General features: G+C 53.4%; 1 protein-coding gene and 1 pseudogene across 1 annotated transcript; one reads left to right on the plus strand and one right to left on the minus strand.

The window, feature by feature from the left end:
• The first annotated feature begins 134 nt into the window (after positions 1-134).
• LOC104499107 lies at positions 135-3,699 on the plus strand (annotated as a pseudogene).
• A 3,094-nt stretch (positions 3,700-6,793) lies between these two features.
• On the minus strand, positions 6,794-10,142 carry SLC35B2 (solute carrier family 35 (adenosine 3'-phospho 5'-phosphosulfate transporter), member B2; the record flags this gene model as incomplete). Its single annotated transcript, XM_010142569.1, has 3 exons — positions 6,794-8,143; positions 9,412-9,572; positions 9,872-10,142. Coding segments are annotated over 3 exons (1,371 nt in total), but the record flags the coding sequence as incomplete, so codon positions are not given.
• Positions 10,143-12,411: the final 2,269 nt, after the last annotated feature.

Raw genomic sequence — 12,411 nt, forward strand, 5'->3', positions numbered from 1 at the left:
GGTCTGTGGCGAGCATCGTCCTCTCCCCTAATGCTGGACGATATCTGTTATGAGAGCTTGACTGACCCCTCAAAGCTAGACAGTGGTAAGCACCTTAAGACTGACAATAGTCCCCGACCCCTGGGACTGACTACATGCTTATCTTAGTGGACACTGGCATCGTGATGACAGAAGCAGACCTCATCCACACCTGGGTATTGTTGCCAAAGCTGGTGTCAAGGCTTTTGCGGAAGCCCTGTAGCCTTTGGCTGCACGGGTTCCCTAGGGCCTGGGCCACAGGCTCTCGCTGGAGTATGATCCGAGCCCTGCTGCTGTTGTTGCTGTGGGACTTGTGGAGTGTGCTCCTCCACCTTTCTAGCAGCAGGGAGGAGCTGAGGGTAGGGCTGGCTGCCGGTTAGGTACTTGCCTCTTTTTCTCTGCACACTGACCAGGTTCTTTGCTGCTGTGAAACGCTTGCAAGCATCTCCTTCGTCACTGGCCTGTCAGCCTTTCTCTGCCTTTAGAAGCTGGTGCAGACATCTCCGTGATCGGGCAGTTGGGTGTGGGTTTCTGTCCTGCGAATCTAGTGGCTGAGAAGCTGGCTGTCGTTACCAAACGCAGTGGTGATGAGTAGTGTGCTTGGGAGTCGCCAGCTGGGTGCTCCTTCACTGTCCAGACTGACCACGGTATGTATTATACAAAAAAGCAAGCACGTTTCTCAGCTAGAAGCATGCCTTTTCCCGGTGCTCCCTGGAGCTGTGCTGTCTTGTCAGTCATGCTTGTTAATGTTAGGTATCAAGTAGTGTTTAGGCTTGAGGAGGTAGTCCCACTTGCTCTCTGCCCTGAAACACTAATGTTTCTCTCCCTACACCGTAGGTGAGTCCCATCCTGGAAGGTTCATGCATCTCTCCTGCCCCATCTGGGCATACCTGAGAACTCAACCAGCCAAAAGCACCTTTCCGAGCTGCTGTGTCACCACGTTTCCTACTTGGGTGATGAGCCGGCTTCACTTACTTTCAGAGCACATGTCCCGTATGAAGGAGACCCAGAAAAGTAACTACTACCTCACAGGTGAGCCAGAGCTCTTCTGTGCCCTAGTGAGGTGGGGGCAGGTTACCTGCCTATCAACCCTAACTCAAAGGAAGTTTTTGCAGGCCGCTCCTGCTGCCTTCAGCAGGCCCTCCCTGCTGAATCGCAGCCCGTCCCTGGGGGCTGGGGAAAGATGAGCAGGCCTAGAACCCTGCCTGCAGCCACTTTTGTGGCAGGGGTTCCAAGTGACTAGTGCTGTTTGTCCTGCTGTAACCAGCTGTTACATCTTGGCAACATCTCATTACTACCCCCCACAAATACAGGGGAGAGTAAGGAGCTGGAGAGAGAACAAAGTCACAGCACAAAGTCCAAGTCACATAAGGCATGTACGCCACTCAGCTGGACGCCTGCAAGCTCACTGTCAATAAAACTCAGCCCTGGGCAATGTGGCAATCAGAACCACAACTATCACTAGATCAGTATCTCGTGTTAGGTGAGTTAATGAGTGTCAAATGGGGTGGAGGTCTGGTGGAAGCCGTCACCTCCACCCATGCAGGTGTAAGTTAACAGACTTTGTGCAATTAATATAAGTGATAAGCTTGTCTACCCCAGTGAGGTAATGTGAAAAACTGAGTATAAATACTGCCTCTATGTCAGCCCTGAAATAGGGCAGGAGATGATTCGGAACCAAACCGAAAGGCTGGATTGACGGATTCACTCTCTCTCCCCCTCCCCACACAGGGACACCTTGTGGGAAAGATTCATTAACTCAGCCATGTTGAGTGACTTGATTTTTCCCTGGGTGTATTTTACTGGTAATTGCGATTGTACTCGTTTCTGCTGCACCATTTATGCATGTGATGGGCTTGTTTTTACCAAGTGGCCAGTGTCAGACCTGTAGCGTTGGCTATTTCTCTGGTAATTAAGTTATAGCTACCCTGCGGTTCATAAATTTATCACCGGCAATCCGAAATAACTTGTATACACTGCATTGTAAATAAACCATTGTTATTCGTGTCCCTGATGTGCTTGTTTCGTCTATTCAGTGTCGGCCTTGTACCACCAGATTTATTCTCCCCTTTTTGCAACAGGAGCAGGTGCCAACTCAGCCTTTAAGCGTGTGTAGAAGCGTGGCCTTGAGGTGGTGTACATGACAGAGCCCACTGGTGTAGCAGCCCAAGGAGGCTGATGGCAAGACCCTGGTACCAGTCACCAAAGAGGGACTGGAGCTGCCCAGAGATGAGGAGGAGAGCAAGGCCAACTTTGAGGCCCTATGCAAGCTCATTAAAGAGATCCTGGACAAGAAGGCGGAGAAGGCGCGATGGGCAGAGAGCTCAGCCCTGGGCTGCAGGGAGGAGGGGTGAGCCCTCTGTGATGCAGGCAAGGGCTTCAGCTCAATATGTGCCTCACATCTCTGCAAGGAGCCAGTAAAGGAGACTGGAGGTCCCAGCATGCATCACCTTGCTCTAAGCAGCCAGGCTGCAGGTGAGGACACTGACACAGGTACGGGTGTTGACAGGAGAGGGTAAGTGCAGTAAACGTGCGGTGGGTGCTGAAGATGCTGGCTGAGCTGTCTAAACTAGTCTGTGCAGCAGTCTTGGAGCTGCTTGGAGGATCCCTGTTTGCTTTGGGGTGTTCTGAGGTAAACCTGGGGCAAAGACCTGGAGTATTACGTGTGCTGTGGCTGAGTCCAGTCCAGGGTGTGTGGGGACCTTGCTCAGCTGACCCTTGGCTACATTGGCAGGTAACTATCTCAGTCTGGTTGGTATCATCTCCCTGCTGCATTGTCACCAGCATCTACTGTTGGGACGGCCAACATGGAGCAGCCCATCATGAAGGCTCTGGCACTGTGGGACAGCTCTTCCGTGGGCTATATGATGGACAAGAAGCACCAGGAGATTCAACCCTGACCACCCAATTGTGGAAACTCTTTGCCAGAAGGCTGATGCTGACAAGAATGACAAAGCTGTCAAAGATCTGGTGGTGCCACTCTTTGAGCCAGCTCTGCTGTCCTCTGTTTCTTCTCTGGAAGGTCCCTAAACCCACTCCAACTGCATTCCAGGATGATCAAACTAGAGCTTGGAAGGTGTCCATGCAGGTTAGCTGGTCAGGCTAGTGTGTAACTGGCTGGGGGCAGGCGGAGGCCAGTAAGTGAGCCACGTTGGTGTGATGTGCAGAAGTTGCCTGTGTACGTAAGATGGCTAGCGGCAAGCAGAAACCTAAACAAGGTACTTTGGGAGGGCTTAGGGCCTCCGAGTGCGCTGTCCTGTCCTCCACAAGGCCGTGAGCCATCATCAGACTGCTCAGATTACAAGCTGGGGCTTTGCTTCTTCAGAGTGAGTGTCAGAATTTTATTACGGGAGATGTGACCTATCTGTTGAAACTTTTTAAATGATGCACGCATTTCTCTCCAAATTGGCTATTTAGCTAAAAATGTAAATCAGGAGGGGCTGTGGCTTGGCATAGCTGCTGGATGTGACTAGCCTTGTTCCTCAGGCTGTGGGTAGGAGCCAGTCTTTGCTGGGGGAGAGGCTGTATCTCTGGGATCAGCTGCTGCTTGGAGGCCTCATCTTTTCCTCCCCTTTTCCAGGCACTGATGAAGATGAGGTGATGGCAGAGGAGCCCAGTGCAGCTGTCCCTGATGAAATCCCCCCTCTGGAAAACGCAGCGCACATGAAAGAGGTAGACTAAAGCAGGAGGAAGCCTTTTCCCTCACCTGCCAGGCCTCTGGCCCCTATCATCTCTACATAGAAGGGTGTCTGCTCCCACCGGCTGCTGCTGACTCCGTGGGGGTTGCTGTGGTTCTGGATTCGCTCTGTTGGGGTTGTTTTGGCAAGGTGCAGGAGGGCACGATTCCCTGTTTGTCAGTAGCGAGGGATTCAGGCAGCCCAAGGCACGTCTGTTCTGTGTCCTTCTGCTTGTGTAGATCCACTGACAGGGAATGGAGGTGAGGAGGCCTCCTCCTTCCCGCCCTCCCCACCATGCTGTCTCCCACATTGCCAGTGGGCATCAGACACTGCCCTTGTTCCCCTGCGGTGGGAGAGCCCTTCCTCTGAGCTGCTGCCTCCCTGAACCCCAGGATAGGATATCGTATTTCGGTTGGCTTAGTTGTTTTTTTGTAGGATTATTTTATTTTTTGTTGTTTTGTTCTACTGGAATTAAAGCATTGAAGAATGTGACTTACATGGCGGAGTCCCTTAGGTTTCATGCCTACCGTATTGAGGAAAGGGCCTCAGACTGTGCCTGAGGGTACTGGGCTGCTGGTGTGTCCTCTAATCTGACTCCTCTTCAGAGCCCTGCTTTAGGTGATCCCTATGTCTTCCCTGCCCAGGCACCAGGAAATGGGCAGGAGAAACACTACCTGCTGCTGTGCAGGTGAGGTCATCTCTGGTGAGTAGGAGTTTTCCACCTAGGGACAGGAGCCATCTGCCTGTTCCCTTGCAGCGCAGAGCGGGGGGGGAGTGACAGCTGAGGACTATACTCGAGCTGTCCTTCTTCAGCTCCTGGGCCAAAAGGCTTCATGCTCCAGACTTCTCCTTTCCTCCTACCTCCAGCCTGCCCTTCCTGGGCTTCTGCTGCCCTGGCCTCACCACCTTTCTTTTGCCCTGTGTCCCAGATGCTGGAGAGACCTGGGGCATCTCCTCTGATTCATCTGCCCCTTGCGCTGAGCTCACACCTCTTCACTGGGGTTTGTCAGGGAAAAGTGACACCATGAAAGAGATACTGGCCACAACCTAGCCAGTATCCATCTTTGGCAGGGAGGGAGGAGGCAGAGCCTGCTGGAGTCCCCTGCTGTGCACCATGGCACCGTGCTGCCAGCAAGGCAGCTGTTTGGGTGCAGGCTGCTAGGACAGTGTGGGAGGTGAGCTAACAAATGCCTTCAGGGTAGTTTTCTATGAGGAAAAAGAAAGTTTAAAGGGAAGATTTCTCTCGGATAGGAAGGTTTTGCCAAATAATGAATCGCTAAAGTAAATTCTTTTTCAACTTGAGTGTTTTGTTGCGTTTTTTTCCCCACAATTTTTTTCTTTAAATCTATATTTAAATTAGAAAAGCTATCCCATTCCCAACCTGGCAGACAACCTATTTTTTTGACAAAAGGAAAAAACAAATGCATTCCATTTTCAGTTTGTCAGCAGATGGTGGGGGCAGATACTTAGGGGAATTTGTAGGGGGCAAGATGAAGGACTGTGAGGCACTTTCAGGAGCTCAGAAAGGAGCAGGGGTGGAACTGGTAGAAAGCCAAGTGCTCTGAAGCTGGATTTGTGCTCAGCACCAGCACTCTTATCCCTGCTGACTAGGCTAACTCAGTGTTGGGATGCCTTTAGTCTCCTTCTCTGTTTGTCTCCTAGCTCTCACTTGAATCTTGCCTTTCTCTAGCTCCGTTAGGCCAAGGCCCTGTCTAACCCCTCACCTCACCATGACTAGACTGCACAGGCATACAGATGAGGTTTTTCACCAGCCCTCCTCCATGTACTAGTAGGAGATCTCATCCACCACCCAAGCCTCCCCTTGCTCTGGTGTGGGTCCTGTGGAGCTCAAGTTGGTGCAGATGAACTCCATGAACACTGGGCTCTTCCAGGGCCTTGCCGCAGCACTGGTGGCCCTGGCTGGCAGGTGCTTAGCAGGCCTCTGCCCCATCTCTCTGTAGCTATGCAGGCTGCAGCTACATCTGCTGGGCCTGCCCAAGCTGCAACATGCAGAGAGCCAACACCGAACGAGGCTGAGAGCTCCTCCAGCTGCCCACCAGCACAAGCCGTGGTCCAAGCCTGGCTATGCTCCCCAGTTGTGTGTGCAAGGATGGCATGATACCTGCCTGGGCAAAGACACATGCACCAGTGTTTGAAAAGGAAAGACAGTTCTGCTGTTCCACAGAGACCAGGGACACAGGAAGGGGGGGAAGTCTCTCCCTTCCACGTACATGGAAAAAAAAAAATTAAAAATAACTTGCAGCCTAGGGCACTATATGCAGCATATTTTTAATTTAATAAAATAAAATGAGAAAAAAGTTGCCTTTCAAAGTACCAAAACCTGCTGGCTTGTCAGTCAGGTTGTGTTGAGGAGAAAAGGGTTAGCCAGTAAAACCTAGGCCCCTGGGAGAAAGCAGCTTTCACTGGTCTGTCCCCTGCTGCCTGGGGAGCAGGTGTCCCTTCACTCCACCCCCTGCTGCCTGTGGAGCAGGAACAAGGCATCGCAAGTGGGCTCTGCCCCAGCTCTTGGCCCTCCAGGCAGAGCAGGGCTCTGGCCAGACCCCAGGAGAGCTGGGGCCAATGTCTCCGGTTGGCAGGAAGCAGAGGGACTATTTGTGCTTCTCTGAATGTCAGCTGCAAAGCCCAGAACCTGTGGCACTGAGACACCCTGAGGCGATGCTGGGGCTTCCGGGCAGTGCAGCCTTTGGCCTGTGACAGCAGCGGATGTAACCAAAAAGCAACCTCGAACAACTCAGCAAGCCTTGGGAACTGTACCGGCCAGCCTCAGTCTCTGCATAAAAATCAGCCTGGGCCGAGGGGAGTGCGGAATAGTGTCTTGAAGTAGGGGCAAGGATCTGCTGAAACAAGACTGGGAGGTACTGTCTTTCACTGCAGAATGCCCTCCCAGAGCAGATCCCAGGCTTAGAGTAGGACAGGCTGGGAATCCTTGCCTTAGCTGTGCCCATCCTACCTGGAGCACCTCCTGGGAGGTGGGGGGGGCTGAGCGCTCCTCCTCCTCGGGACCTGCCTCACATGGAGGCGTTTCAGAAAGCAAGCTAGTGTTTTGCTTGCGCTTTCCTCCTGCTGAGCTCTGTAGCAGTGACAGAAATGGAGGAGCATTAGCCAGGGGCAAGACAGGGCCAGCAAAAAAGAGCTCCCTTCTTCATCAGTGACTTTGGAGAAAAGCCACAAGACAGAGGTGGGGCAGAAGTACCAGCAGCTCCATGCTGGTTTTCCCCCCCACAATCCGAGCCCCCAGGCCTGTGCCTTGGCGGGAAGTCTTTGACCTATTATTAAGGCAAACGGAAAGGTTTGGAGCTATGGCAGCCCGAAGCATTCCCTGGTCTTTTTCCAGCCCCTTCTCCAGGAAAAGCCGGTGGAAAAGTGAGTCACTGGTCCAGCCTATCCATACACCACCCTGTTCCTCAGCGGGTTCTGAGAAATCAAGCAAGTCTCCCCGAGTGGAGGCAAAACAGCAGGTACTGCTTAAATGCCATGGCCCCAGCTCCTCAGACCTTTTGTACAGGTGTCTCGCCTGGAGGGAGCTTCTTACTGCGCTTCTTCATGCGGCTGCGGGCATAGACGCGGAGGAAGAGGGCCATGAACACAACGGCTACACCCAGTCCTCCCACAACAGTGACAGTGTGCCCATAGATGAGGCAGGAGAGGAGGATGGCAAAGGCCTGGCGGAGTGTCATGATGATGGTGAAGACGGCTGCCCCAAACTGGTTGATGGTGTAGAAGATGAAGAGCTGGCCGCAGGCAGAGCACACGGAGAGCAGCACGGCGTGGGCTGTGAACTCTGAGTGGCGGGCCATGAAGCGTACCGACTCCAGCAAGGCGCCCTGCTCCAAGAGTGAGCCCACCGTGAAAAGGCAGGAGAAGACATTGACACCAAACATCATCTGCACAGGAGACATCTTGTAGGTGAAGAGGGCGTCCTGCCAGTTAGAGGTGAAGCTGTCGAATATTATGTAGCCAGCCAGGAGGACTATGCCGGAGAAAGTGGTGACAGTGGACACGTGTCTGTTAGGAGCACTGGAGAGCAGGAACATGCTGACACCCACAGAGATGAGGGCAGCAGTCAGGTACTCCCAGTACTCATAACTCTTGCGTGACACCAGTTTGCCCATCATCATCACTGGGATCACTTTGGAGGCCTTGGCCAGTACTTGGGTGGGGAAGCTGATGTATTTGAGTGCCTCATACTGGCACCAGCTGCTGAGGATATTGGAGAGGGAGGCAAAGGAGTATTTGTACATAGGAGCCCCGTGGCGCGGCTGCTTGGTCAGGGCGCAGTACAGACCAGCCACTGTAAAGGCCAGGATGCGGTTCATGAACACTAGGAACTGGGAGTCCTTGAACTTCTCACCAGGGTCCGTTTCAGTGGCACCATACGTTCTCGTCATCACACGCTCCTGGAGGACGCCCCATGTGAGGTAGGAGGCCTGTGAAGCAGGAGGAGCACAGGGAGAGTTGGGATCCACAACAGCAGCTGCAAACAACCATGGGAAGAACAGACTCCAGAAGACCCTTGCTTGCTCCAGCATCCTCTGTTCTGGAATGCTTCCCAGAGACTCTGGGAGATGGGGCCACCCCCAACGCTGAGGGAAACCCCTGTCCCCTGCAATTACAACCAAGAACATCCCGTCCCAAACAAAACCTGACAGTTTACAGCCTCTTCACAGGGAGAGCAGCCTGCAAAGCAAACATCCTGGCATGCCGTGAGCGGTCATGCTCTAAGCTGCCTGTTAAACCAGACTGACTGGATCAGGGAACCTTATGGATGCACAGCTGTGGCTTTGGTGCCAGCTCCCTGTAGCAAGGCCTGGCAGACTTCCCAGTGGCCTCTGCATCAGTTTTCACTTCCAGATCTCGAGGCCCAGTTCTTCTATCCTAATCAATCCTAGTTTCAAACCCAGCAGATGAGGTTGTCCGCCAGGGATGATCACTGTTCTGGCCTTCACCTCCACTACTTCTGCAGCTCTGGTGCCACAGTACCAAGCCCCTCGCAGAAGTAACACAGACATCCTCTCATCCTCTCCCGAGGAACTGAGGCACAGAGACAGATGGAAGGACCTGTTAGTGATCCACAGCAAGTCCGAATGGGCTGGGATAATAGAGGGTGGGTGCCTTCTGCTGGCTCTGGGATGTGTGGGTTTTTTCTATCACAATGGTCACATTTCTGTTTTTAGTCCTCACAGATCCAAAAAGCCCCCTTCCTAATGATCCTCAGGCTGTAGGTGAGACTTAAGTAAACAAAGATTAAAAATGCCTGTTTATCTGTAGCTGACTTCAGTATTTCTCTCCGGTATTCAAATCCAATCCTTCAAGACAGGACACATCAGAAGGTGACTCAGAGGAGAGCCTGAGAGATAAGAGGACTCAAACTATCTGCTGCTCTGAGGTGAGGGCCAGAAAAAGAGCCCTAACCATCTGCTGAATCACAGAATTTTCCCTATCCATGGCTGCAGAAGGCTGTGATCAGGAGGTCCCAACCCAGGTGACACCAGCTAAACAGACCTCCACAGTGCTTAAGAGGTGACACAGCAGCTCCGGTAGACTATCCTGGTTGAGAGGCTGTGCCCCAGCCTCCAGCCCTGCCCTGATCAAGGACAGCACTGTGTTCTTGGTTTTCAAGGAACCAACGGTCACAAACCCACTGCCCACCTCCTCCACCCAGAACGGGCCACACGCACATGCACAGGGCCCCTACCTGCAGACCAGCAGCACAGAAGAGCAGCTTGAAGACCTGTCGGGCTGTAGAAGACTCTGCGGGCTCCGCTCGGGGTGGCAGGGAGCCATCCTCCTGGTGTACAGACTTCACCTCAGAGCCGAACACGCATGATTTTATGATAGGGAAGCAAATGCCTCGGCCTGAGTCGGGTAAAAGAACACAATTAAGAAACAGAATTATCCACAGCCTGGGCGACACAAGTTGCACCAGCTTGAGAGATGAAGCCTGCCTCCTTACTAGCTTCTACACCTACCGGTGCAGGGAATTCAGAGAAATTTGTTTCAGGGTAGCACCTAGATAGCTGCGGGATGCAGCTCTGTGAGTGGCCCAAGCCTGGTATGACAAAGCAGGCTGGGGAAACAGCCTGTCAGCTCTGAACCAAGGGTGTGCAGAGAGCTCAGAGGACGGCAAGATGTGGAAGGAAAGTTCCTGCCCTTACCTGTCTCCAGGTAATTCCTTCTCTTGAAGTACTGGATGAGGAGGAATCCTGGCACCACAATACTTGCATAGCCAGCAGCATTAACAAAGAAACGGAAGAGCCAGAAGTCGCCCCACGAGTCCTGCAGGGCAGGGGGGATCTCTTCACCAGCAGCCATAGTAGGGAGGGAAGCCTGCACAAGGCGAAGGCAAAATCTGTGGAGAGAGAAAGAGGCAGGTGGTGGGCTACTGGTACACAGCCACCTCCACTCCACGTGCCTGCACCACAGCACCTGCACAGGCAGGAGCCAGACCCTACCCCAGCGACAACAGCGAAGATGGCAGCGTGCGGAGCAGTAAAAGCCCACTGGAGTTGAAGTGCACATGCCAGACGTTCATATTTGTTAAAGGTGTTTGCTCTGGCCTAGGACACGTGGACTTAGAAATTTGGATGTCCAGGACTGGAGAGAACATTCGAACACTGTTGTAATCGTCTGGTTTTGACAACGCCCTTACTGCAAATGCAAGGAGCACCTTGCACCTCACCTTTTTCGGTTAAACTTTAGCACAGCTCCTGGGCAGAAAAAGAAAAGGTCACTGAACGGAAAAAGTGACTCCTACCTATCAGCTCACGTTTCAAGCCTGTGGCCAGGGCAGCCTTCCTCTGAGAGCAAACGGTTCAGAGCTCCCCCCTCCAGCTGCAGCAGGTGAGGGGGGGAGAGCTGGGGAGGGTGCAGGCTGCCAGCCTCCCCCGCCTCCCCAGGCAGCCCTGGAAGGGAGCACGCCACGGCATTCCCCACAGCTCTGAGGAAATTACCAGGGCTTAGCCACCTAGCAAGACACAGCCCGAAAGCAGGGCTGGGAAGGAACTTTCCTACCAGCTAGCCAGTTGGGATTTCACCAGGACTATCCAGGAAGGTATAGCTGACGTGCTTCAGCTACAGCCCTAGGTGACCCAGCCAGCTTTAAAACAGCCCTAATACTCCCTGAAAGAGTGCCTCCTTCCACTGTGCCCTCCATCACAGAGGCAAACCCGCAATACCTGGGGGCTGCGCAAAGAACTAGAGCACACCGCAGAATGAGCGAGGAGGCAAGAACTTCTACACCCAAGGCCATGTGAATCCTCCCTTTGCACAGCAAGTTGCAGCTTCCTGCAGCAGGGTAGGAGGTCTCCTAGGTCCACGCTCCGTTCCTGCCACAGTCTCTCCAGCAGAAAAAGCCTCCTGGGGGCCAGGTGAGGGTGCTGTGGGGCTGGCTACATAAACACACCAGAAGCAGCTCTGACCTCCTGTGACAGAAAGGGCCATAGATGTTAATCCCCTCTCCCCAAAAACTGAATCATAGGAATTTTGGCCCTGTGAGGTGTAATAAAATAAGCTGTGACCTCCAATAGCCCTCACATGAAACTCAAGAGACTTACCAACATACAGCTTTAAAAGCCACTTAATGAACAACAACCCCCACCCACTAACCTCCTGTCCCCTTGGGAAAGGCCTGAGGGGCTTTTCTTACCCTCAGTTGCTGTGGCCAGGACCCTAGAGTCCAACAACCTGACCTAGCCAAGGCTGTGTTTCACCCTGAAATCTCCCTTCTGTGAATTAAAGGACCCAGAAATTCCCAGCCCAGAGAGAAGTGCGAACAGCCGGGGGTGGGTTTCTGTGCCTGCTTCCTATTCTGCCCTCCCTGCCCTGCTCTCCCATCGGAAAGGTAGTTTGATACCTCCACCCCCGTCATCTCTTCTGCTCCAGGGGCATCATCACAGGCTGCAGGGGTGCTGGAGGACGCAAGAAGGCCTTGGTGCAGGCAGCTGCGGCTGAAGATGCCCACAGGCTCCTGGGTTTGCCTGGCTGATCACAGCACCCTCTTGCCAGGGAGAGGGTGCTGAAATGCCGTTCGTTTTTGCAGAAGTCAGATATAAACAGCAGGATTGGTTGCTACAGTCACGGGCCATGCCACGTCTCCCCTCAACTTGACACAGACCAAAAGCCAGTCAGCTCTGCTCAGCATGACTGCGCCTGCTGTTATCCCGCTGGCCCCCTCAGCGTCACCTCAAGAGAACGAGCTCTGCTCTCCCACAAAGACTGTAAAGAGGAGTCTACGGAGGGACAATGGCTCTCTCTATGCCTGAGCTAGCAATTCCAAGGCCCCAAAACCAGTCTCAGTGCAGTGGGCCCTGCCCTCCCCTCCTTTAACAGGGACGCCAGTGTTACAGGTAGGAAGGGGGGAGGCTGCAGAGGGCAAGCAGGCAGCGCCCCGAGGCATGAAAGAAGCCTTAGTCTGGGGCCGGCAGAACAGCCAAGGAGCCAAGACAACAGACTCAGCTACTGTTCTCTTTGGCACAGGAGAGGCTGCTCCAAACGCACCACTCCAAAGCCAGGCTGGGCCACGAGCCCTCCACCTGTGATGCAAAATTTGGGTCCCGAGCCAGAGGTCTGAAAAATAAAATCCCTGCCTGCAGCCCTGCTACTCTCCAGCACATCTCTAGCCCCTCGAAGGGCTGAGGTCAGATGCAAGCCTGCACCTTAGAATTCCACAGCCCCCCACTAACAGCTCGGGATCTCA

Source organism: Buceros rhinoceros, unplaced genomic scaffold (genome assembly GCF_000710305.1).
Source record: "Buceros rhinoceros silvestris isolate BGI_N320 unplaced genomic scaffold, ASM71030v1 scaffold37468, whole genome shotgun sequence".
NCBI classification, from domain to species: domain Eukaryota; kingdom Metazoa; phylum Chordata; class Aves; order Bucerotiformes; family Bucerotidae; genus Buceros; species Buceros rhinoceros.